The 23545-nt window shown below is 46.5% G+C and overlaps 1 protein-coding gene across 1 annotated transcript in view; it reads right to left on the reverse strand.

The window, feature by feature from the left end:
• Positions 1-277: 277 nt before the first annotated feature.
• The window catches only part of KIF5C (kinesin family member 5C), a 162936-nt gene continuing 139668 nt past the window's right edge, over positions 278-23545 (reverse strand). Inside the window, exons 22-26 of the mRNA XM_066279433.1 lie at positions 22431-22502; positions 19877-19981; positions 18069-18285; positions 16362-16475; positions 278-4057 (exon numbers count right to left, since the gene is read on the reverse strand). Coding sequence (XP_066135530.1) covers positions 16369-16475; positions 18069-18285; positions 19877-19981; positions 22431-22502 — 501 coding nt within the window. The 3' untranslated portion in view covers positions 278-4057; positions 16362-16368. The remainder of the gene's footprint in view (positions 4058-16361; positions 16476-18068; positions 18286-19876; positions 19982-22430; positions 22503-23545) is intronic.

The following is a 23545-nucleotide window of genomic DNA, read 5'->3' on the forward strand; positions in this document are numbered from 1 at the left end:
ATTCTACTTTATAAAAAGTTACGATGTCACTTTTTAATGTTATTACAGTGCCTATCTTTTGAGTGCTAAAGAAACAAAATCAATGAAAAAAATAAAAAACAGACGTTCAGGCTAAGTGAAAAACAAAAGGTCAAGGTCTGCTTGGGTCATACTTTGAATCTGAGTTCTAGTTCACTGAAATGAATTCGGCTGAAGCCAGAAAGTGGCTCATACTAACACTGGCATTGAGATCTTCAGTGAGGGTGCTTTTCGGGAGACTCAAATAAGAAAAACAAGCCAAAGTTTAAGTCAAGTTTATTTTCCACTTTTAGTATTTTTCAAATTATACAACATGCAGTCTGCCAGAGTATCCATACATCTTCATTTTAGAACCTAGAAGAAACCAACATTTCCCATGGGCCAGGGGAGCATTACTTCCAGATCTTCTGTTGCATGTACTATATATTACAGCGTCATTGCTTCATATAAACTGCCGTTCTCCCCTTCAAACCACCAAAACAAGTTTGCCCACAACTTTTTGAAAGAAAGCTACTGTACAGATACAGAGAGCCCAGAGAACACACACCTGCAGTACACACTACATACTTTACAGACTAGACACGAGTAATTCTACAGAATGCCCTATTCCCCGTCCACCTGCACACAATGGAAAGTATTTAAAACTGATACTCAAGTTGTAAATGTGTAAGCAGACTTCATGGAGCAGTGCTTCCTTGGCAATAGACCTGGCCCTTGTTCAATACTTTTTAAAAGCCTAAATTGTAGTGTTAAATGAAGCCATTGTAGACTATGATGTTTCCTTCAACTTGCTCACAATATGCAGGGTGAGACAATGAAGTGAATGAAGCAAAACCTCCCCCCTGCCCCTGCCAATGAAAAACTTCCTCAATTGCCATATAGCCAGAGTCCAAATGTCTTCTGCCCAGCTTAAAAGAGAGAGAGAGAGAGAGAGAGAGAGAGAGAGAGAGAGCACTTCAAGAGGGAACTTTAGGGGCTTTTATGTTCCTGCAGGAAAGGAGAGACAACACCTCCTCCTCCATGAACCCTGGTAGTGGCGTGGTCTGCCCTCACCCTGCACAGGAGTACCAGTCCCTTATGTGAGTTTAGGGCTTCAAAACATACTAGAAGCTACATTCTAGACAGACATTCTTATTCCTCAATTTATCCCAATATTTCTATGAATTCTAATTTCTTAATCATATGATACTATTTCCTTTCAAGGTCTTAATCTACACTTAATGTTCTCCTTCCTACCTGCCATTCAACAAAAGCAAACTGTACAGCATTGGAAGAGATGATGCATTTGTACAGAAGACTCTGGTAATTGACCAAAACAGAGTCGACATTAATATATTTTAGTATCCAAAGATAAATCTTGATATCCCAAACAGCATTCCTCAAATTTAGCAATCAGCTATTCTGTAGGTAGAGATTATTTGTATAAACCATCTGGTATTCCCTTATACAATCAAAAAGTAAACATTCAAGAAGTAGCGTGAAATATAAAATTACTTAGAGAAGAAAAGCACACATGCACACACACATACACTCACACACTAGCAAAAAGCACCATACAACCAAATGTATAACCACAGTCTTGGCCATTCAGAAATGTGGATTTTTTAACATTTACAGTCCAAGTGTAAAGAAGCAACAGCCTAAAAAATTAAAATTGAGAAAAATGTAACATTTTTAACAAGTGGTTAACAAAGTATATAATCTTAATATTAGGTAATATGTAGGGATCCATTTGAATATACTGCATAATCCATTCCAATAATCTGCCTACCTATTAATCACTGTGTAGGAAAATTAGTTTAGAGGTCCTATAAAGATCAAAGCTAGGTGAACTGACTGGCTGATCAGCAACTAGCAGAAGTATCTTTAAGAGACATCAAAGCCAACTTTCTCTATGAATAGAAGTAAAGTGAATTTTGTGAGTCCTCTGCGGAGATCAAGAACTATGGAACTAAAAGTGACTGTTTCTTTGAAACATAAAAGGGCCAAGCAAGTCTTTAGAAGTAGGAAGGCAGTACCCAGGAAAAAATTACTTTGGAAAAAATAAAAAATAATCTATTAACAAGAAAGCCAAAAAGAAATCACTGGCATTTGTTCAATTTCTAAACACAAAGTAGTACAGTTGTATAATAGACAGTAGTGGTATGATAATTATTAATTGGCAGTCTTCTCAAAAACCAATGTTTTAGTTTCTAAAATCAGAGGCTAGGATATAATCTATGGCATATGTTATGCCCCGATAAGCTTCACAAAACCTGCCCTACGAGGACCCTTCTATCAGATTGCAAATAACAGTTGGGCAGTTTATTCTGGGCGAGTACTGGCAACAGCATCAGAAAGTCAAACAGAAGAGTTTTTAAAATGCAGATAAATGCAAAATTATCATCTGTACCAAATAAATACTCCAGTATAATTCATCCTCTTCTCTTCTTACTCCCCCCAAAACACATATAAACAAAGTGCAACATTTAACAAATTAAGTAGTTTTGTTGTTAGGGGATTTTATACAACAGGAGTGTGAAGTTCACTTCAGTCCATAATGCTTAATCCCCTGCCCCCTCCACACACACACACACACACACACACACACACTCTCTCTCTCTCTCTCTCTCTCTCTCTCTCACACACACACACACACACACACATATACACCCCTTGAGTTACTTTCCATCCACACGGACTCTAGAAAGCCCAATGCCTCCTCACATACATGTCACCCAGTGGTGACAGCAGCAGGGACGACGCCAGCTCGCTCATCTTGGGCAGGCACAACAATAGAAGGAAGGGTGCTTTCACTGAGTTCAGCTTGTTTGTCAATGACTTATCCTCAAATTTGTCGAAACAGTAGCAGCACAGAAGACCAACTTAATTGAATCCTTGTCAGTTTCCCTGATAACTTTACTAGTTGGAAATCCATTATTTTAATATGCACAACAGAAGGCATTGATTTCAGCTTTAGTTTCATGTATTTGAATATAGCAAAAGCTAAATGTAAAAAAAAATCCACCATACTGATTTTTTTTAATTCTGCCTAAGATGAAACCTATCTAGTTGATGCCAAAGAGAGAACTCAGAAGGATGAGTAAAAATAAAAACTTAATTCATGGCAACTTATTCATAGGCACAAAAACTTGTCAGTTACTTTCTCCCAGGGCTGCTGCTTTCAGCTACTGGAAGGGTCCCAGAATACCCTTCAAGGCTTAAGATGGTTCCCTAGAGTCAGAGGCCATCGGGATGCCAGTCCAATAGGGTCAGAGAGGAGGGGACAACCCCACTCCCACTCATCCAAGTTTGCGGCATTTTCTGAAGGACTGACGTTCACACTGGGCTGGCTGAGACTAGTCACTGCAAGTTCAATAGCAGGTAGCTCAGAGGTGAATTTTATGACTTTTCACATTCACATAGATGTGTCTGAATGAACAAATTCTGTTACTACCCTTCGACTGTTTTCCTGCCTTGAAAAAAATCTGCTTTGCGTTTTAATGGGTGCCATACTAAAAGGTGTATTTTACATATCCAAAGATGTGACCAGGGTATTCAAAATGCTTCCTTGAAGTAACTTGTTTCGGAAAAGTGTTCAGAATGAAAATTTTGAACCCCTATAGCAGCACTTTTTTTGTTCCCTAAAAATATAAAGTGTTTATTTTACAGGAAACCAGACAGTTGTGGCAGAGAGGGGTCACCTGCCTCCACAGTACTTGGTTGTTCCCCGGAATGGCACGTGGGCGTTTGCTGGGATAGCGCACTGCAGAGAGAGGAGGGTCCAGGGCCCGCCAGGGACCACAGGGACCGCACGAGGCCGAGTCCGCAGCACTGGTTCCCAAGAGTGAGTGGATCCTCTGCGATCGATTTCTCGGGAAGAGAGAGTCCAAGCACACATCTGTACACACAGAAATTCTACACAGCTCAAATACCTGAAACCCATGTACTGCAGATGGCTGGGTGAGCAAATGTAAAAGAAAATGCAAATTGTGTAGAAAGGGAAAAAAGGAATGTGGTGATTAATTTAGTCCTTGACATGCTACATGGAGAGTCATATCTGTTGAAAGAGAAGCAGAGAAAGAACACAGGTGTTAAAAAACACAGTGGAAATTCACTCTTCAGAAAAAAAATTTTTTTTAAATTCTAGATATTTAGACCAGAAATATTCAATAGAAATACCATGCAAGCCACACAATTTTAAAAAGTAAAAAGAAACAAGAAAAGTTAATTTTAATAATGTATAAGGTGGAGCAAAAGTAGGTTTACAGTTGCTCATGTAGAAAATAATAATAAAGATACAAGAATAAACTCTTTTGTGTAGTCACAGCTGTAAACCTACTTTTGCCCCAGCCTGTATTTCATTCAATCAAATACATTAATCATGTCATTCAGCATTCCATGTTTGAGATGTGTTACATTCTATTATTACTGAGATATTTACGGCCCTGTTTCCACAGTGTTTGCAATCTGGTGGATATTTTACCCTTTCGGCACATCTCCGTTTGGACTTCACCACGTTTCAAGTGCTCAGTAGTCACAAGCGGCTAGTGGCCAGTGGATTGGACAGCACAGCCTCCTACTTACTGCTTTTGCTTTAAGCGTTTGCCCTAACCACAGTCTCTTCCGAAAGTCATTATCTATCGAAACTACCAATATTCAGAGAAGTGTGATGCATTTTCTGGTGCCGAGGGGGAACTGAACACTGTTTCTCACTTGCCAGCACTCGGGGCACCAAGGCAGCCTAGGCACAGCCCCTAACTCAGGCTCTCTCTCCAAGAGGCTTCCAGTTCCGAAAGGTCTTCATCACCTGCATGGGGTGATGAAGTTACTCAGGAGACGCCCCCTTTGATTCCACTCCATTCCCACCAGATGTTCACTGGCCTCCAGGATGAAAGCCTGGCCTCGTCCGGACGCGGAGGCCAGCCCTTTGGACCAACTCCAATCAACTCAGCTTTCAAGATGAACCTGAAAGGTTCAACTTCCCTCACACCAGCTAGCAGCCCTAGAAGGGTCTGTGATCTTGCCAGTGGGTTGCGCACACAGCTCGAGATGGCTGGGGGGCGGGGGGGAGGAGACAGGGGCGGGTACGACCTCATCCTTGAGAAGCCTGTGGGAATTGCCGGAAATATGACAGACACCGAGAAAACCCCAACTGTTCTTAGAGCAAACAACTATAAGAAAAAAATGGAAATTGTTTTGAAGGGGAGAAGAGATTCTAAAAGAATTCCATAACCTGACAAGTACTGCTTTGTTTTTGCTCCAGAAGGTGTCTCGGGTCCTGCTGTAACGCTCTTCTCCTCTAACCCTCTCTCTCCGCTCTTCTGCTTTAAGCAACCTCATATATTTGAAGAAAAAAAAAAGCAGTATATATATTATAAATAAATACAAAAGAAATCAGGGCATAGAAAGGGATTCGAAAAGCTGATAAGAATAGAGTGGGTTAAAAAAAGAAGAGAAATATAGAACAAAAATTGAATAGAAAAAAAAGGAGGGAACTGACTCTTTTTAAGAATATCACCTCCTCCCTGACACAAAACATATCCAGGAACTTACTAACTGCCGTCTCTTGCTCCAACAGTATAGTCACCCACAATTACAAAGCTGCTCAACTGGAAATGGTTTAAACAGCCTTACAAGGTAATATTCACATCCTTTTTAGAAGTCACAGAGAGACAGGTTTTTCTTTGTGAAGAGCAACTTTAATGCGTAGCCTTTCTGGTGAGATTTTGTGTTTCTGGTGAAGACCAGAATGAAACCCTGTAGAAGGCTGGTCAGAGTTGTCATTTAAGTCCATTGTGAGCTGAAAACCAGTAGGTCCAAGACTTCTTTCTGAATGCCACCACTGAAATCCCCATTTCACTTTCCATACAGGGTCATCTTCCCAAGCACATTGTCTCAGAATCGCTCACTGAGCCCCCTGTCAGATGAGAGGGTCTACCTACGCGCCTGCAGGCGGGAGGGTCCGAGGACACAACTTAAGTTGTAGGGTTGTAGTTTAACACGATGATTGCAGCCCAGCCATGTTGACAGAGCCAGACACTGACACACACACTCCAGGGGCGGCTTCAATAGCTCCAGCAGACCATGAAGTGACACGACTGCCACCAGAAGGCCTTTCATTCAAACCCCCACTCCCCACCGTGTGCAAGATTCAGCACGTCTCGGCTAATAGTTTGGATGAAACAGGGGCCACAAAGGAGGCCCGCCTGCCTAGTGTGGTCACCTCAAGGAAGTTGTGACAGGCTGCTCAAGGGGAAGACACAGCAGCTCCATCCATAAAAGGCCCTTCATTAGAGAGGCTGTCCTTCACCTGAGCTGACAAGCTTTAGGGCCTGTCCGCCACAGCAGGACCGAGAAAAATGCATTCAACTGGACGCTCATCTCGTCAGATAAACGCAGGTGAGAAAATGGACAGAACTTATAAACCTAAGGGGGTCGGTCCAGGAAAAACCATTTCTGAGTGTTCTTGTCACATGGACTGGCCACCGGGACAGGCTGGCAAATCTTGAGGATATTTGAAACCCAATCCTGTTGACTCTGAGATGATTCAGCATGGTCACTCACCCTCCTGCAAGCAGGTACCGGACCAAGTGACCTGACTGGACTGTCCCTGGGTCTCTGCCAAACTAGAGATGGTAATTCAGAATGGCAACACATGACCAGACTTAGAAGGAAATAAAATCACTTTAGAAGGGGGGGGGAAGAAGGCTGAAGAAAGAAGCTAATTATATATATATATAAGGAGTTTGCAAGAAGTATTTAGAGATTTACCCCCACCCCCAACTTTGGCTTTTGCAATTGCTTGCAGTGGATTTATGCTTACTCCAAACAGTACATAGTTTTATCTTTCCTTTTGCCTTCCCACTATTCAATCCTCACAATATAAGAATTAACAATTGTACTTGACATATCACTCCTGAATGGAAGTGGATTTCTCTCAGAAGCCTTGAGCAATCTACATGGAGGAACGGTTCCAGCTGCTCTGAATTCCTAACTCTAGAGACATGACATCAAGAAGTGCTGGGAGTAGAGCGGTCCGCTGCACTGCAGGCGAGACGAGGAATTCTTTCCTCCAGGTCCTCCACGCCTCCTCCCTTTGAATCAGCAGTGCTAGATTCAAAGTCACACACCACAGTGGTGCCCACCTGCAGTGACTCCCTCCTCTCTCCCTGAAGTCCCTCCGTGTCCCTTCTTTCTAGGCCTGTCCACACAACTCATATCTTTGACAGCCTAACGTGTGCCAGGGACTCTAGAGACTTTTCATTCTTCCTTCACCTTGTCTCCCTCAGTTCCCACGGCGAACCTGTACTAACATCGTAACTTCTCTGTGCCGCCGTTTGCTTAGTTGTTGAATGGCCAAGAATCTTGTCTGCAGTGACAAGGCTGGTTTTCCTCAGATAATTCGACTAAAGCAACACACTGCAACAGATGGCAGCAAAGGCAGACATGAGGCTCCAGCTATCATTTCTTAAGCCAAATATTGTAAGATTTGTAAAGATGTAAAACAATGTCATTCTGCTGAGTTTTTTGTTTTGGAAAATAATTATTTTTCATTAAAAATGGCATTTATATTAACAAAAGTAACATTTAAGATTTTTTGTTTCAATTTTCAATACAAAATATATTAATAGCTATAACCTGGAAATAGTAAAGTTTTTTTATGTCATTGATACTTTTTAAGAATATAAAGGGTCCGCCTGACAAGGTGGTGGCACAGTGGATAGAGCATCGTCCTGGGATGCAGAGGACCCAGGTTCAAAACCCTGAGGTGGCTGGCTTGAGCGTGGGCTCATCCAACCTGAGTGTGGGCTCACCAGCTTGAGCACAGGGTCACCGGTTTGAGCATGGGATCATAGACATGACCCCATGGTCGCTGGCTTGAGCCCAGAGGTCGCTGGCTTAAGCAAACACTGGCTTGGCTGGAGCACCCTGGTCAAGGAACATATGAGAAAGCAATCAATATGAACAACTAAGATGCCACAACAAAGAATTGATGCTTCTCATCACTCTCTGTTCCTGCCTGCCTGTCCCTGTCTGTCCCTCTCTGTCTCTCTCACTAAAAAAAAAAAAAGAAAGAAAGAATATAAAGGGTACTAGACCCAGGAACTTTGTGAACTTCTCCATAGAAGATCAGAGATCCTAGTCTAGGATCGACCACTGACAAGTCGTGTGACCTCAGCGGCCCACTCCGCCTCTCAGAAAGGAGGAGACCAGGTAGACGACGGTGACGCGGGTGAGCACTGAGCGCCTGCCCAGCACCAGCTGTTCACCTGAGCCCTGTGGGACATTCACACGATTGTCTTCGCAGCCTCCCTGTCCGTGGGTACTGTCACTGGCCGCATTTTACAGAGGCCACTGAGGGACGCAGAGACAAAGTAACTTGCCCAGCACATGGCCACACCAGGATTCACCCCAAGGTAGTGCAAGTCTAGATCCCGAGCCTATAGTCACCCGGCTACCCTGCCTATAGCAAAGGGCAGCCCCTGCATGCACATGCCTGACTCAAGTCTTTTCATTGCTAGGCTGTAGCAGTGGCAAGTTGAATGACCCAGTGGTTTAGATATAGGTCATGTGAGTGACAAGGTATCACATGCCTGCTGTAAATGAGGCTTTTGCCTTTGCTACTTTGGAAGGCTTAAATCTGAAAGCAATGCCCTGCCTACCCTCCATGTGTGACGTGAACCCATTTTTGCTGTGGGCAGAAGTCACCTTGTACATCTAATATATACAAAATATTTTTTATTCATGATTGGTGTATCAAAACCAGGAGAAAGGTCCAGGTGAACCCTAACAATGGTGCAGGATAGGTTGGAACCAGGTGTCTGGAACAGAGAAAGGAGCAACAAGTAAAGACCAAGTGAATCATAATAGTAAACAGAGTATCAGTGAGTGAGTGCTGGCTGGGGAAGCTGGGCCTGAACCGAGGACCGCACAGGAGGGCCTTGTCCCGCAGTGGTCAAGGGCTCAGAGACAGAACTTCATTCTGCCTGCAGTGCAGTGGGGATTCAGAAAAGTTGGAACTTTCTCAGTTCAAAGAAAGTAGAAACAGTGGCCTAAGTGGACCTAAAGTTAGGGCTTTAGTTGAAGGTAGTGAGTGTGTGGAAAAGCAGGAGCATTCAAAGGAAATCTGAAGTTAAAGTGCCAAGCTAGAAAACACCAGATTTCCCATCTTCAATGTACACTTGGAATTCCCCTGTTGGGTGTGGCTTCCTGTGACAAGACTTCTTGTAATCAAGTCAGTTGTGCATTCCAAGTGTCTGGGCCGCGTGTGACAGGCTGAGGAGCCAAGACTGTAGGCCCTCGGTCCCAGCTGTTAGACAGCAAAGGGGGACGGTGGTGAAAACCCACAGATCTTCGTGATGTGTCTGCTTTCATCCCATCATGTAAGGTGTTAATGCTATTATCCTTATTAACTATATATTAACAAATATATTCATAATGAAGGTCCTGAGACAGTGAAACTTGAAGGAGACAGAGCCGTCCTGCAGTGACTGTCACTGATCCTGGGAATGGTACACATCAGAGACTCGGGGTCAGACAGGATGTCCCGGTGCCTCTCGTGGCTCTCTGAAGTCACGTTCTCCTGGGTGACCTGCCGCAAACCGCAGGAGTCCTTCTCCAGGGCTGCTTTCTTTATGCCTCAAAACATGAGCAAACACGCAGAGCACAAACATGAACTGTTCCTTCAAATGTCCTATCAGAGCCCTAATAAGTCCCTCCTGACTCCCCCACTGTGATTTTACCAAACAAACTTTGATAAGTTTTTTGAAACTTTATTAAACAGGATATGGTTTCTAGATTTAATATATATGGTTTTTAGTTAAAAAAAAAAAAAAAGTGCAGTCCTCAAAATATCAGACCCTTTAGCTACATCAGCACAGTGAAAGGCATCCTGGGTGTTTGGTTCATTTCAGAATACTTTCAATCTTACGGTTTTCCTGCCTTGAACAGCTGAAACATTATTATGTGCATACTCTACATCAGTGTTTTTCAACCGCCAGCCTGCCAGAATTTCATGCTGGTCTGCAAAAGAGTTAACTATTCTGGTGTTGTATGAAGATTATAGACCCAGTAATCTTAGTAGAATTCACTTATGCTCAAGGTAATTTCTGCCTTAGCAGTTTCCAAAATAATTCTCTTTTCCCTGGTCCCCAAGTGTGAAGGGTGGGAAACCACTGCTCGCTGATCTAGCTGACTGCCTGGACCCGAGCATTCCTGTGCAACCTCAGCCCACACTCGCTCTGTGCTATGACCAAGCTGGAGCTGCTCCTCACGGCTTCAACCATCTTCATCTAAAGAGGAAGGAGGAACTCGGAAGGAAATGGACTCCTGGGCGCTGAAGGAAGATGATGTGTTCCAGCCAGGAGAAGACAGAATGCCTGGGAGGCATGCTATGACTCTGCAGTGGTCTGAGCAGGGAAGGGTGAGAGAACCGAGTCATGCACGACCGCGAGGGTACTAGCCGGCCACACTGCGCGCTCCTCACGCTGCGCCCAGCTCTTTATGTTCATCAGCTTTCAGTAAATCATATTAAGGTTGGTGATTTAGTTTCTTTTTGATTTGTGGTTTCATTTTAATCTGATTTCTACATTTGTGCTGACTTGATTATCATGTAAGATCAATAAAAATACTATTTTAAATTTGCAAATAGGTAAATATCATGCTAAAATAACTCTGGGGCTGTATGATAATCTTATTCCTTTAAAAGTACTCTATTTACTATTCAAGTGTGAGAAATAATGGTCTAAATATAGAAAAACCAAAAGACCATTCTGCCTCAAGCCTTTCAGAAAACTGGATGTTTCAGCAATGCCCCACTGGCGCCATCTGCTGGACACATTTGAACAAGTGCCCACCAGCTTGCTAAAGCAGTCAGGAAACGAAGACAAACTCCAGGGCCCTCGGAACCAAGGAGCTAGGCAAGTACTGAAATCATGTCTATTTTAAATGTGGGGCCTTGAATAATGCCTGAGAGGTCCATTGCACACCTCCTCCTTTCTCCACCCTGCAATCCCGTCACCGCACCTCCTCTCGGCTGGTACCCAGGCTTCTTACCTGGAAGAGGAGCACTAAGACGAGACCACCTTCACCTCCCAGTGCACCCATCCAGCATCTGAACTCTCTACTCTGCCTTCCTGTCACCTTCGATCACCTTGGATGCAGGGTCACTTCCGCTCTTCATGGATCACAGGACCTCTGCTGCCACCAACACTCTGTCCCTGTAATTCTCCTACATTACCCATGTCCCCTCCCAGATGGGTCATTACCATCCACATACAAATAAGCTATAACGGCTCCCTTCTTAAAAAATGAAATGCAACCTCCATCTTAAACCCACATGCTCCATTTCTCTACCCATTCAAACAGAGCGGGAAGCTGCTGCAGTTGCAGGCTCCACTTCCCACCCTGCTCTCTCTGGCCCAAGCTAACTGGGCTGACCCCCTCCTCCACTGAAGCCCTCCAGCCTTCAGCAGCCACCCAGTCTGCTCCTCCTCCTCCTCCAGCCTCTGACCCAGCTGACTACCTTCCTCTAGGAACCAAGTGGCCACTTCACCTCCCAAACCTCTCATTCTCCTTTCTCTTTGCTGGTACCACCTTTTTTCTGACAAGCCCCCAGAGCCTCTGCCCCTGTCCACCACTCCTCTGATCACTCCTCCAGACCCGCTGCCTGAAGCACAATCTCCAGGTCCTATGTCCTGACCACCCGAACCCTGACTTTTCTCCTGAGCTTGATCCAACAGCCTGCTCAACACGTCCACTTGGATGGTGAGCTAAGATGAATGTCTAAGAGGCATCTCATAATCAGGATGATGAAAGCCAAACTCAGTTTTTCCATAAAACCTGCTCATCACCCAATTTTCCCAGCCAAGCTAAAGGTAACAATATTTACCTGGTTGCTAGGGCCCAAACCTAGGAACCACCTTTGAGTTCCGCCCAGGCCTCCTCCTCTCCCTTCCACCCACAGCTCCCACACAGCTGACTCTCACCACCTGCTGCCACCCCCTCAGCTCAGTGCTGTTCCTTTCCTAGCGGGCACCAGAAACAGCTCCCTAGGGGAGCCCCTGTTCTTACTCACCCACCCCTATCCTTTCTCCTAAGTCCAGCCCATGGTGGCCCTTTCTAATCCTGAACTAGGTCCCACCATATCTATCCAAAGCCACCAGTAGCCCTGCATAGCTGAGTTCATTCTAAACTGCTCACTGGGGCCTCAAACGCCTCAATTACCAGCCTCCATCTCCCACCCCAACCACCTGAATTAAGATGGTCTCCACTGTTCTCTGTGCTTCAGCCCCATCAGCCTTTCTTGGCTCTCACATGTGCCAGTCAGCCCACCCTCTGCGGGTGTCTGGCCACTCTGCTCCCTTGTGCTCTCCACCATTCAGTCTTCGGTGCAGAGGTCAGCCCTTCCTCCTAGATAAGCACCCTCCGTCTCTACTAGCCTGTTCTCCTTTGCTTCAGCACACTTCCCACTACTGGCAGTCACCTCATTATTTGCTGTGCCTCCCCAAACAAGCGCATCACAACACAAGAACAGAGCTTTCTCTGTCTCACTCATCGTTAGACCAAATACAGAGCAGGCTCTCCACAACCGATCCCATTCTGTGGATGAGGAAACTGAGGCTGAAGGAAATCAAGCAATGGCCCATTGTCATAGAGGAGTAAAGCCAAGGCCAGGGCTGGAGCCTACATCTGGCCAACCCCATGTCCCATGTCCCAGCTTGATACCCCATGTCCAGCTTGGGGGTCTGAAAGAGATGGTCTCTGTCCCCATGACAGGCACCTTGATTTAAATGTGATTAAATAAAAGCCAGTATTACCCCGGGTTATTTTGATTTCTCTATCTTGATTTCTACATGTTCAGTTTCTCTGAAACCTTGAGAATAAACCAAAACACTCATTGTGATTATATTTCTTGAACCCTAAAAATGAAGCAGAGGGAATTCCCAAAGATATCCCGGTGCCACCCAAGCACGTGGACACTGCTCCAGCCCCGACAGAAGGGCTGGGACGAGTGGGCAGTTACGGCCATTGCCACGCAGGGCAGACATTTCAGAGTGAGGATCTCATGGATCCAGAAAGGCCATCTCAATGGTTCTGATCTCATCCAAACAATAAATTTCATATTTCCAATTATTTCTTCAAAAATGATTTAGCATTTCCTCATTTCCAATTGTAATTCTCCACTTCAGTGGATACTATCCTTTTATTACCTCCACTGACAAATGCCCAGTCATTTCTTAAACATAGTCCATATATTTTCCTTAAAAATAGTCAAAGTTCTTATTCATAATGTTTAGATCAATGATAGTATTTTTAAAACACCTTCTACCTGCTCAGAGCAGAAAAAAGGATACTCAGACATGGGCCTTCCTCACTCAGTCATTACAATCTACTGCTACAGAGACACCCAAAAATATTTTGTAACAATTGTGTGAAATAAAGATTATAAACCCACATTTACCAACCCCCTACTATGTACCTGGTACTGCACTGCTCATTATACTAGAAGCTGACAACTTGTTACATGCCAAGCAGCTTAGAAGCATGACCTCATTTAGTCCTGAGATCAACGCCAATGACTCCCCACTTCACAGAGGAGGAAGCCAGCCCTGAGGTGAAATAACCTGAGGACGTGGAAGCCCTGCCGCTGCCAGGGCTGCTGTGCAGAGCCAGACCCGCAACCATGCTGCCATCCTGACAGTGGGCGTGTTGAGAGAAGTGCCAGCTATAGAGGTAACATGTATATGCAAAGTCAGTCAAGGAGGTTCCCATTTCAGATAAAATAAAACCACTTGTAACACTCTGAGTAAAGAAACAAACAAATCACCATGGTGGGTGAGGGTAGTTCTGCTACCTTCGAGGTCTTTAAAGTCTCTCCAGACCTAGTCATTTTCAGGCTTCAGAGTGAGAAGAGGATGTCCAGGTTGAATGGCCAACATTTGGTTGTACGCAACTTACATAAAACGTGGGTCTGGTAGACCTCTATGGGACAGCATTAGGAAAGTGACTGTCTACTGCAAAGCTTGTGGATCCAGAGTCCCTGGCCTGTGTAGTCATCAAGAGCTTGCTGGGTGCCAGACAGACATCTCTCTGCATGCCTACCTCCCATGGGGTAACGGAGGTGCCAGATCAAGCACAGCTCTGTCACGTGTTCAACAAATGCAGTGCTGGTCGTCCACCCCAGCATCCACCTCCTTGTCCTCAGTAAAAGAACACTACTCTTATTTGGGTAAAAGACCACCTTTTCCAGACTTCCTTGCAGCTAGATGTGGCCATGTGCCTCAGTTCCACCAGAGGGGTGTGGACATCAAGACTGTGGGGCTTCTGGGAAGGCCGCTTAAAGGAAGCTGATTCAGCAGGAGAGCTGCTTCTGCCTTGTCTCTGCTTCCTCTCTGCTTAGTACACTCGGAACATAAACTGTAGAAGTCAGTTTGGTGGCCTTGAGATTATCTTGAGGAAGAAAAGTATATACTTCCTGAGGATAGTGAGTCTAAATTTAAGCAGCTAGCTTTCTGTTGGGACAGACCACCTCAAATTTTCTTTTTTTCTTTTTTTTTTTTTTTTTTATGAAGCTGGAAACAGGGAGAGACAGTCAGACAGACTCCCGCATGCTCCCGACCGGGATCCACCCGGCACGCCCACCATGGGGGCGACGCTCTGCCCACCAGGGGGCGATGCTCTGCCCATCCTGGGCGTCGCCATGTTGCGACCAGAGCCACTCTAGCGCCTGAGGCAGAGGCCACAGAGCCATCCCCAGCGCCCGGGCCATTTTTGCTCCAATGGAGCCTTGGCTGCGGGAGGGGAAGAGAGAGACAGAGAGGAAGGCGCGGCGGAGGGGTGGAGAAGCAAATGGGCGCTTCTCCTGTGTGCCCTGGCCAGGAATTGAACCCGGGTCCTCCGCACGCTAGGCCGACGCTCTACCGCTGAGCCAACCAGCCAGGGCTCAAATTTTCTTTATGTGACAGAGAAGTAAACTACACAGAAGTTCTCAGACTTTGGTGGCAAACAAAACCACTTGGGGCACTTGGTAAAAATACAAAGGTCCAGGGCCTTCGCTACCTCAGTGAGCCTGGGTCTCTGGGTACTGGATGATGCCGACATCCACTGAAGCTCAAGAACCAGCACGTTAGGCTTTTCTGTCCGAAGCTGCCCAACTTGATCTTATGGTTCTATTCCAGTGTCAACCACAATGCTGATCATATGGCAGTCAAAGCAAGTTTATAACATCCAATTTTATTTTATTTCTGATTGGAAGTGGAGATCAGATCTGAATGGGGCGGTTCATTGCCAAGATCACTTCCCACCCACCCTTCTAGGGTATAGGATGGTGGTGGCGTGTGGCCTGCTCTGGGCTGCCTTGCCCTTCCCTCTGGTTCCTGTCCTGTCCTGCTCCTTGCATGGTGCTGGCTGTGGCCACCATGTTTTCTCTTTGGAAGTTTTAGTCTAAGCCTGGGCAATGCTGCCACCTCCCGCGTGAGGCTCCAGCTCCATTCTGTTCACCTTCCTAATCTTGGTGCAAAAAAGGCTGGATAAGGGACCTCTGCTCTCGAGTTGCCCTTAGTCACTGAGGCTTCACTGTGCAAAATGGTCCTTCTTGCAAGCTAGCTTCCTTAGTGAGGGCTTAGAGTTCAAGGACGTTGGGGGCCACCTTCTCCTGTCCACAGGATACTGGTTCAAAGTCAGAGTTTTTCTAAATAGAGTTTTCTGGCCATCGGTTGTCTGTTCCACTAACCAGTAACCTCTTTTCTCTAACTCAAGTACAAAAGCCAGGCCTGTGCTCTTTCCTTCTCACTTCCAAAACACATTTCCTTTTGTTTTCCTTTTTGCTTTAGAACAATACTGGGCCTGTGGTTTGTGAGAAGAGAGGTGTACAGCCCTCTCTCACAGAAAAAACTGGTCTGGATCTACCTAGATCTAAGTTAGCTTAATTCTTAACTCTTTTGAGTGCAGCTAGTAATTATAAAAATATAATTTTCTATCATCTGGCTTTTTCTTTATTTTCAGTTCCTGAGACTTAACCACCCACATCTGTCTGTTCTGGGTAAAAGCAGTTGACAAACGGGTAATAATGCCCTTGCAGATGCCAGCTACAGAGGGCATCCCACAGACAAAAGAAAGCTCAAGTGAATCATTCACCACACCCTCAACTATGCCCGGAGGGACCCCGGTGCCAGGTGGTCCAGCTAGAACACCCTGGGACTCTAGACTGAGTTGAAGATAGGCCCAGGTCCCTGACACCTGCGTCCCAGGGGTGTGGTGGAGCAGAGGTCTCCTCTGTCGCAGGTCCACACACGTGGGTGAGGGCCAGGCAGGGGCAGGGATCTGCCTCACACAGAAACCACCCAACAGCAGAGACTTACTTCTTATTTATTTCTGGTAATGAGTGGAGTTTGATGAGCCACCTCCTCCCCCTCGGATGGCGTGAACAGCTGTCGGAGATGAGGCTGGGTAGTGTCCAGGTCGGATGGGCTTGGCTATATTCAACCAACAGAAAGGAGAGAAGAAACATTCAGAAAGGACCTCAACAGCCACTTCCAGACACCTTCAGGTCATATATGAAAACCAAGAGGCATAATTCTTACCAACATTACAGTTCTCAACCACCAGAGTTTCTGAAAGCAGCAGGTCTGCCCTCTCATTAAAAGTTAGCTAACCCAGGCCTTGGCCGGTTGGCTCAGTGGTAGAGCGTCGGCTTGGCGTGCGGAAGTCCTGGGTTCGATTCCCGGCCAGGGCACACAGGAGAGGCGCCCATCTGCTTCTCCACCCCTCCCCCTCTCCTTCCTCTCTGTCTCTCTCTTCCCCGCCCACAGCCGAGGCTCCATTGGAGCAAAAGATGGCCTGGGTGCTGGGGATGGCTCCTTGGCCTCTGCCCCAGGCGCTAGAGTGGCTCTGGTCGCGACAGAGCGATGCCCCGGATGGGCAGAGCATCGCCCCCTGGTGGGTGTGCCGGGTGGACCCCGGTCGGGCGCATGCGGGAGTCTGTCTGACTGCCTCCCAGTTTCCAGCTTCAGAAAAATACAAAAAACAACAACAACAACAACAAAAACAACAGTTAGCTAACCCAGGGCACCCAGTGTTCAAGAGACAGAAAGAACTCACATATCAATTCTTTTCATTCAGATTGAGGGAAATTAGAAACAAAGAAATTTCAGTTTTAGACTGAGGCCATCTATAGGTCCCCATGAGCTCCAAGGGCATCTATGTAGCCCTTGAAATTGGACGCAGAATTCTGCCTGTGATACATTTTTCTCAGGAGAGGGTTCATAGCTTCCAAAGGGTATAAAATCCAATAAATGCAAAAGGTGAAAAATCTAATGAGCACTAATTTAAAGTATAATCTTAAAACTAGAAATGTGAAGTTTCTGGTGTATAAAACCTCTCTACAGCGCTATCTGATGGGCAATAATATTACATGTGATTGGAGATGTTTCAGTTTTTAAAAAGCCCTCTAGATCCCTTTTGCTCTATGGCTCTACCCTGGGAACTATGACTGAGCAGCTGTACTCCTCCCCGCATGGGCAAAATGGCCCAACCCAGGGCTGGAGGGGGCTGCCCCAGGTTAGAAAGACAGGGCTCGCTGAGGAGGCCGAGTCCGGACCTTTGCAAACCTGTGCCTGCGGCAGCTTTCCCAAAGAAGGCCTCTGCTGCCTGTGCCTTCACAGTTAGCAGTGCAGACAGGAGGGGCCTTCGGGGCTGGCTGAGAAGTAGCCATTTGTTCTGGTGCATCTGACAGTGCACCTCTGTTTACGGCCAAACATCTGGGCCGCAGCTAGGCCACCCCACCCCACCCCACCCTGCTCAGCTCAGCAGCTTTGAAGACACCCCCCCCCCCAATGCGCTGGAAACTCTGAGGGTAAGAAGTGGGTGCAGATGTTCCCATTCCCTCGGGGTGGGTGCAGGGGGCCGGGCAGCGCCAGCCGAGGTCCCACAGGCCTGACCAGCCTCTCAGAGGCTCCAGAGCAAGCACCCAGGTGGCCTCGAGCATCAGTGCTCTGGCCAGTGGAGTCCTCGCCTTCTAGCAAGGGCCTGGGTGAGAGGGCACATAGGACAGGCGAGAGGGCACCTACCAATCTGGGCCGAGTGGGCCCTCCGGGCCATGTTCTTGGCCCGTACAGCCTCCTTGATGCGGTCCACCTCCTGCTGGTAGCGCTTGCGGTCCCGCATGGCGTTCTCCTTGGCCTCCTTCAGCGCGCTCTCCAGGGCCTTGACGCGCTCGGCCGTGGCGCGCAGCCGCTTCTCCAGCTTGGGCAGCTCGCAGCGCAGGTCCGCGTTGTCCCGGACCAGCTGCGCGGGAGGGGGAGCTGGAGTTACGGGGGCAGCAGGAAGGGCAGACCCACCTCGGGGGACAATGTGACAGGAAAGCAGCCACAGCAGATGGTGGCTGACCACTGCCTGCCAGGTATAAAGTCCACGTGACCATAAACTCAGAAAGAGCAGAGGAAAAGAATCCCACATCTGGGGCCCCGCTTTACCAAACGATCCACAGCTGCGAGCCAGGGAGGAGAGGTATGGGGTCACATTAAAGGCATGTCCAGCCACAGGAACCTTCAGGCTTAGGCAGGACTCACTTCCTTGCTTGTTTGAGTGGATGGGGGAAGTAGTGTGGGAAAACAGGACTCAGACTTTAGCATGAGAAAGCCAAGAAATGCAAAGCAAAAGTACTCTGTGAAAGTGGGTGTCCACAGCAGCGTGTGGTCTGGACCCCGCCCTGCAACACAGTCTAAGCTAACAGGGAACCGGGGTACCACTCACTCTTTCACTACCAAAGATCCTCCACTAACAGGTTCACCCCGGGTCAGGAATGGGCTCAAGAGCCAGCTCTATTATTTCCTGGCCGTCTGACTTAGTGTAAATCATTCAGTTACTATGGGTTTCTCATCTATAAAAAAAGGTTGTAATAAGGCCAGTGTGGGAATCCAAGTGGATAAAAAGGTTTTGGAAATCAGAATGTGCTATCCGAAGTTTGAACTACTGCTGGGTCCACACCAGTTATCGTCACCCATGTGTTCCCAACACCAGTTCCACTGCCTGGCAGAGAGTAGGTTTTTCATAAACATTCATTGAATTCATAAGTAAAATAGTTAATGAATGTCAGAGCCCTATTCCCTGACAGTTTTTGCTTTTATATTTTCCATAAACAATTTGTTTAAATGATTTTAACTATGCTGAACCTGTGGTCCTGAGAAATGATGCCATCATCAATAATGTTGCAGAGGACTTGACAAGTCAAAGACAAATGACATCCCCTTGGCCATGTGGCCCATAAAGATGGACCATTACTATCACATCCCAAATCTTTAGGGTTTAGAAAAAACAATTGTGAACAAACCAGCATTCAGACAGATAGGAGGCAAATAACCCCCTACATCGCTATCGGTTTAGATGTGTTCTCTATGACTCTAGGCAAACTCGGGCATTGCAAGAATCTAAGAGGCTACCCAAGACACAAAGCAACAGAGTAGAAAGGGGCCAATCTGCTCCCCGTTCTCCTGTCCATGGCCAGTTGTTCTCTCATCTGTGAAAGTAAGGGGCCTGAACCAGCTCAGTGCTGCCCGCCCTACCTTCTGTGGAGCCTTGGAGTCCACAGAGGGCCCTCAAAGGCATCATGGGAGACAACAAAGCCAGTGGGACTGAGCTTAGGACTGGAGGTGGGAGAAGACAGACTCTGAGAATCCCACTCCCCAAACCCCAGAGAGCTCAAACTCAATTCCTTATACTGGCTTTGATGACATCAGGTATTTTATACGTATATAAGGGAAGTCATGGAAGACTAAGGATTTCGTTAGTTATCAGAGCCTCTGCCTGTGCTGTGGCCAAATCAAGCAGGGCTCTTTCCCAGGAGAGAGAGGCAGAGGGAGCGGCACAGCTCTCCTACCTGTTTGTGAACCTTAGTGAGCTGCTCCAGGTTGTTCTCCAGGAAGGAAATCTTCTGCTTCTGGGCAGCACTGCCCCCTCCGTCATCGCTGTCCAGCTCTACACTCTGCATCAACACCAAGGGTCAGCGAAACAAGCCTCCACACTGCCCACCCCCAGCCCCCGCTCAATATGCACGATACATTCTAAATCTTCTCTTAAAAAATTCCCAATTCCACTAAAGGTTATTCTGAAAACAAAAATAAACAGAGGTTCTAAAAGTTTAGACTCAACAACCTTCCCAAATAAGTTCATTGGTTGATGTCAAAAGTGTTATTTTCTAGAGGGTTGGAGAAAAAATAAAACTTCCAATCTTCCTTTGAAAGATACAGACTAGTTTTCTTTGGAATATATTCCTCTCCCTTGAAGGCAGATACTTTTTCTTTTAAAGGAGTGTCTCAAAACTTATTGAAAAGAACCAAGGTAAAAACATAAACCAAAGACCTAAAATTGATTTCAAACGTCAGAACTGAGCTAAGTCACCAAGCTGTGGACAAGTGTCTGCTCACTGGGAGTCTCAGTGGCCTCAGCTTGTCCCTTCAGCTTCCACTTCCATAAACTTCCGTCATGAATTCACCTCAAACTAGGCACAGCATCTTAAACATACCAGAACTTGACAATGGCAAGAACAGTGAAACAGTGCCCTCTCGGCAGTGCCCTGCTCAGCCACCAGACAGGTTAGGAAAGCATGTGCAAACACACGGACAAATGGGTTTGCTTGTCCCGTTTGCTAGTGATCATCTGCTCACAGAAGAGATCACCATCCTTCTTTCTCATTCTGAGAGGTCAGAGCTATATGAGCATCCCAAACACGTCTCTTCAGTCTAACACCGCGGTTCTCAAATTTCGTCAGGAGGAGGATTTTCAGAACTCAGATTGCTGGGCCCCACCCCCATCCCTGCTCTGTTGGACCTCTGGTGGGTCTGAGAATTTGCATATCCAGCAAGTTCCCAAGTGATGCTAATGCTGCTGGCAGTGACCACACTTGGAGAACCACCCGTCCTTTCTGGAGTTTTATATCATGGAATCTGGAAAGTCTGACCTCAAGGTCTTCACCCTCCCTCAGACCACCTCCTCCTTCAGACTGAGCCTTTTCATCTCTTGTCCTGATCTCTCTTGTCTCCTAATCCATCACCTCTGCTCTGACCTCTCTTGTACCTGGTCCAGGTCCTATGGCCATTTCTAGTTTGATGGCTGTGATCTTTACCTCACCATGGGCCATTAAGGCCTTGAAATCTCCCATCATCCTCTACCCCCTTTATTTTTATTTCCAGGCTACCAAATGTGCTAGAACCACGCTGTGAGGGTCACGGCAAACCCATGCTTCCACCCCCCAGGGGACACTCGCTCTACTGCTCAGCAGCTCTTCTACTCATCCTTAGCAATTCCCCCAAGTGCCTGCACCTTCTCCAGTCTCTGTGGGCTCCCCATTCTCTTCCTTCTGCACTGAGGACAGAGCCTCCACATTAACCGAGAAGATCAAAGTTGTCAGATGCACCTCTCTACTGTTACTATTCCCCTGCCAATGTCTTCATCTTGACTTCTCTCTGGGAAAATGTGTCCTTTCCCCTTACTAGCCTATCAAATCCATCTATGCTAATAAATCTATCAATAACCTTCTCATATACCTAATAAGCCTATCAATAACCTTTGGCTCCTTCACAGAGCCCCACATGCACACACATGCACACAGGCACGCACATGCCCACACTTCTCCTAGGTATAGCTTCCTTCCATCCTATCAAGCCTCTGGATATGGCCCACGGCCCCTTGTCCATCGCTTTTAAACATCTTAAGGAGTAGCTACCCTACTGCTTCCACTCTCCTCCCTTCCCAGACCCCTTCACGCTGCTCCTGGGGCTCTCCATGTGGCGACTGCTCGAAATCAGTGTGCGTAGCATGAGGACCACGAAGCTCACATTCAGAAGGCACACAGACCTGCATCCCAGTCCTATCTCTGGCCCTCTCCAGCTGTGCAATCTTGGGTAAGTTATTTCACCTCTGTGCCTACCTGCACATCTGCAACATGGAACACTAAGAGCCACCTACATGGTGCCCTGCAGAAGCACTTAAGACACGGGTGTTAGAGTGCTCTGTACACTCTGACCGAGCACCCGCGGCCTCCTCACTGACAGGTCCAAGGCCTCCGTGCCCACCTCCTCCAGGTGCCTGGCATTGCGCACCAGGCTCCAGGGAGGTGCTGTCTGACAAGCCCCGGTTCCCCCTGCATCATGCACAGTGGCTTTCACATTGCAGCCAGAGAAATATGTGTTCACTTGAAATGAAAACCAGGGAAAGGATTATAACTTCCTTTTACTAAGAAGGAAAAATCAGATGGCAAAATGTTCCCAACTGATTTTTGCCTCTAGCACATTCTTTTAATAACATCTACTGTCGTGAAGTAATTAATGTTTAAGCACAACCAGCCCCAATTTAAGCAACTGATGCTTCATCTAAGAATGATTCTTCCTGGCCATCTATCCTTCTCAGTCCCATTCACAGAAAACAGAACTCACTTTTTTAACCCGGGCAGTCAGATCCTGGACAAAGAGTTTACGGAGGTTATGCAGAGTCTGCAGTTCCCGAGACTAGAATAGAAGATGGTTAAAATGCTAGGTAAGTGGGGAACACACTGAATTTATAGACCACCAGCTCTGCAAGCCCACAGTTGAGGCCGTGGTGTCCCGCACTGCCTCTGACTTTCACACCGCACACATCCACCCCACTGACCTGGCTAGTCTCAGCAGCACCCCAAGGTGCAGAGACTGGGAGCTGACACGGTGGGCGGCACACTAGAACAAAGCCTGCTTCTTTGCTGCATTCTAAGTGGAAACTTTGTTTCCCCCTCAACCACAAAAATTCAAGTTTTCTCACTAAAATTCCTAGGGGCTATGTTACCAGAATAGATTCTTTTTTTCCCTCTGATTTCTCACATACTCATTATATAAAATATCAACAAGGTTAAGTGAGAAGTTAGCCACAAATTCTCCCACCCCAACTGACCAGCCATTTCACGTGCCGACACCCCTCCAGGCCTGGTCCATAGGGTGTTTGCTCTGCATCACTGGGCTTACAGATGAGGCGGGTGGCAGACCTTCCCCCCTGGGTGATCCGAGCAACTCATCTCATTTCTCTATGCCTCAGTTTCTAGTTTGTAATGTGAGGACAAAAACAGTAGCTGCCCCATAGTTGCTGTGGTCAAGAGGGAATGAGATGATCTTTATAAACTTGTGGAGGTAAACACACAATACAGAGTACAGAGGTGTACTGTAGAATCAGGCACCTGAAACCTGTATACTAGTTATACTACCTAGTGTCAGCTCAATAACTTGTTAAAATTAAAAAAAAAAAAAAGTTTCTGGCACACAGTAAGTTCTCAATAAATATTAACTACTATTAATTTATTGATACATCATCCTTGACAACCATTTCCTCATTAGGCTTTCTTTGTTTCCTTTTGTTGTGGTGGTTGTTGTTAAAATTTTCAGTGTAATTAACTTCTTAGGGACACTTTTCCCTTCATTTTTGGTTATTTTTACTTTTCTGTTTGTTTGTTTGTTTAGTGAAAGGTGAAAAGAGGGGTGATAGTGAGGTAGATGCCCACGTGTGCCCCTACCGGGATCCACCCAGC

The sequence above is a fragment of the Saccopteryx bilineata genome, chromosome 5 (genome assembly GCF_036850765.1).
Source record: "Saccopteryx bilineata isolate mSacBil1 chromosome 5, mSacBil1_pri_phased_curated, whole genome shotgun sequence".
Lineage (NCBI taxonomy): Eukaryota > Metazoa > Chordata > Mammalia > Chiroptera > Emballonuridae > Saccopteryx > Saccopteryx bilineata.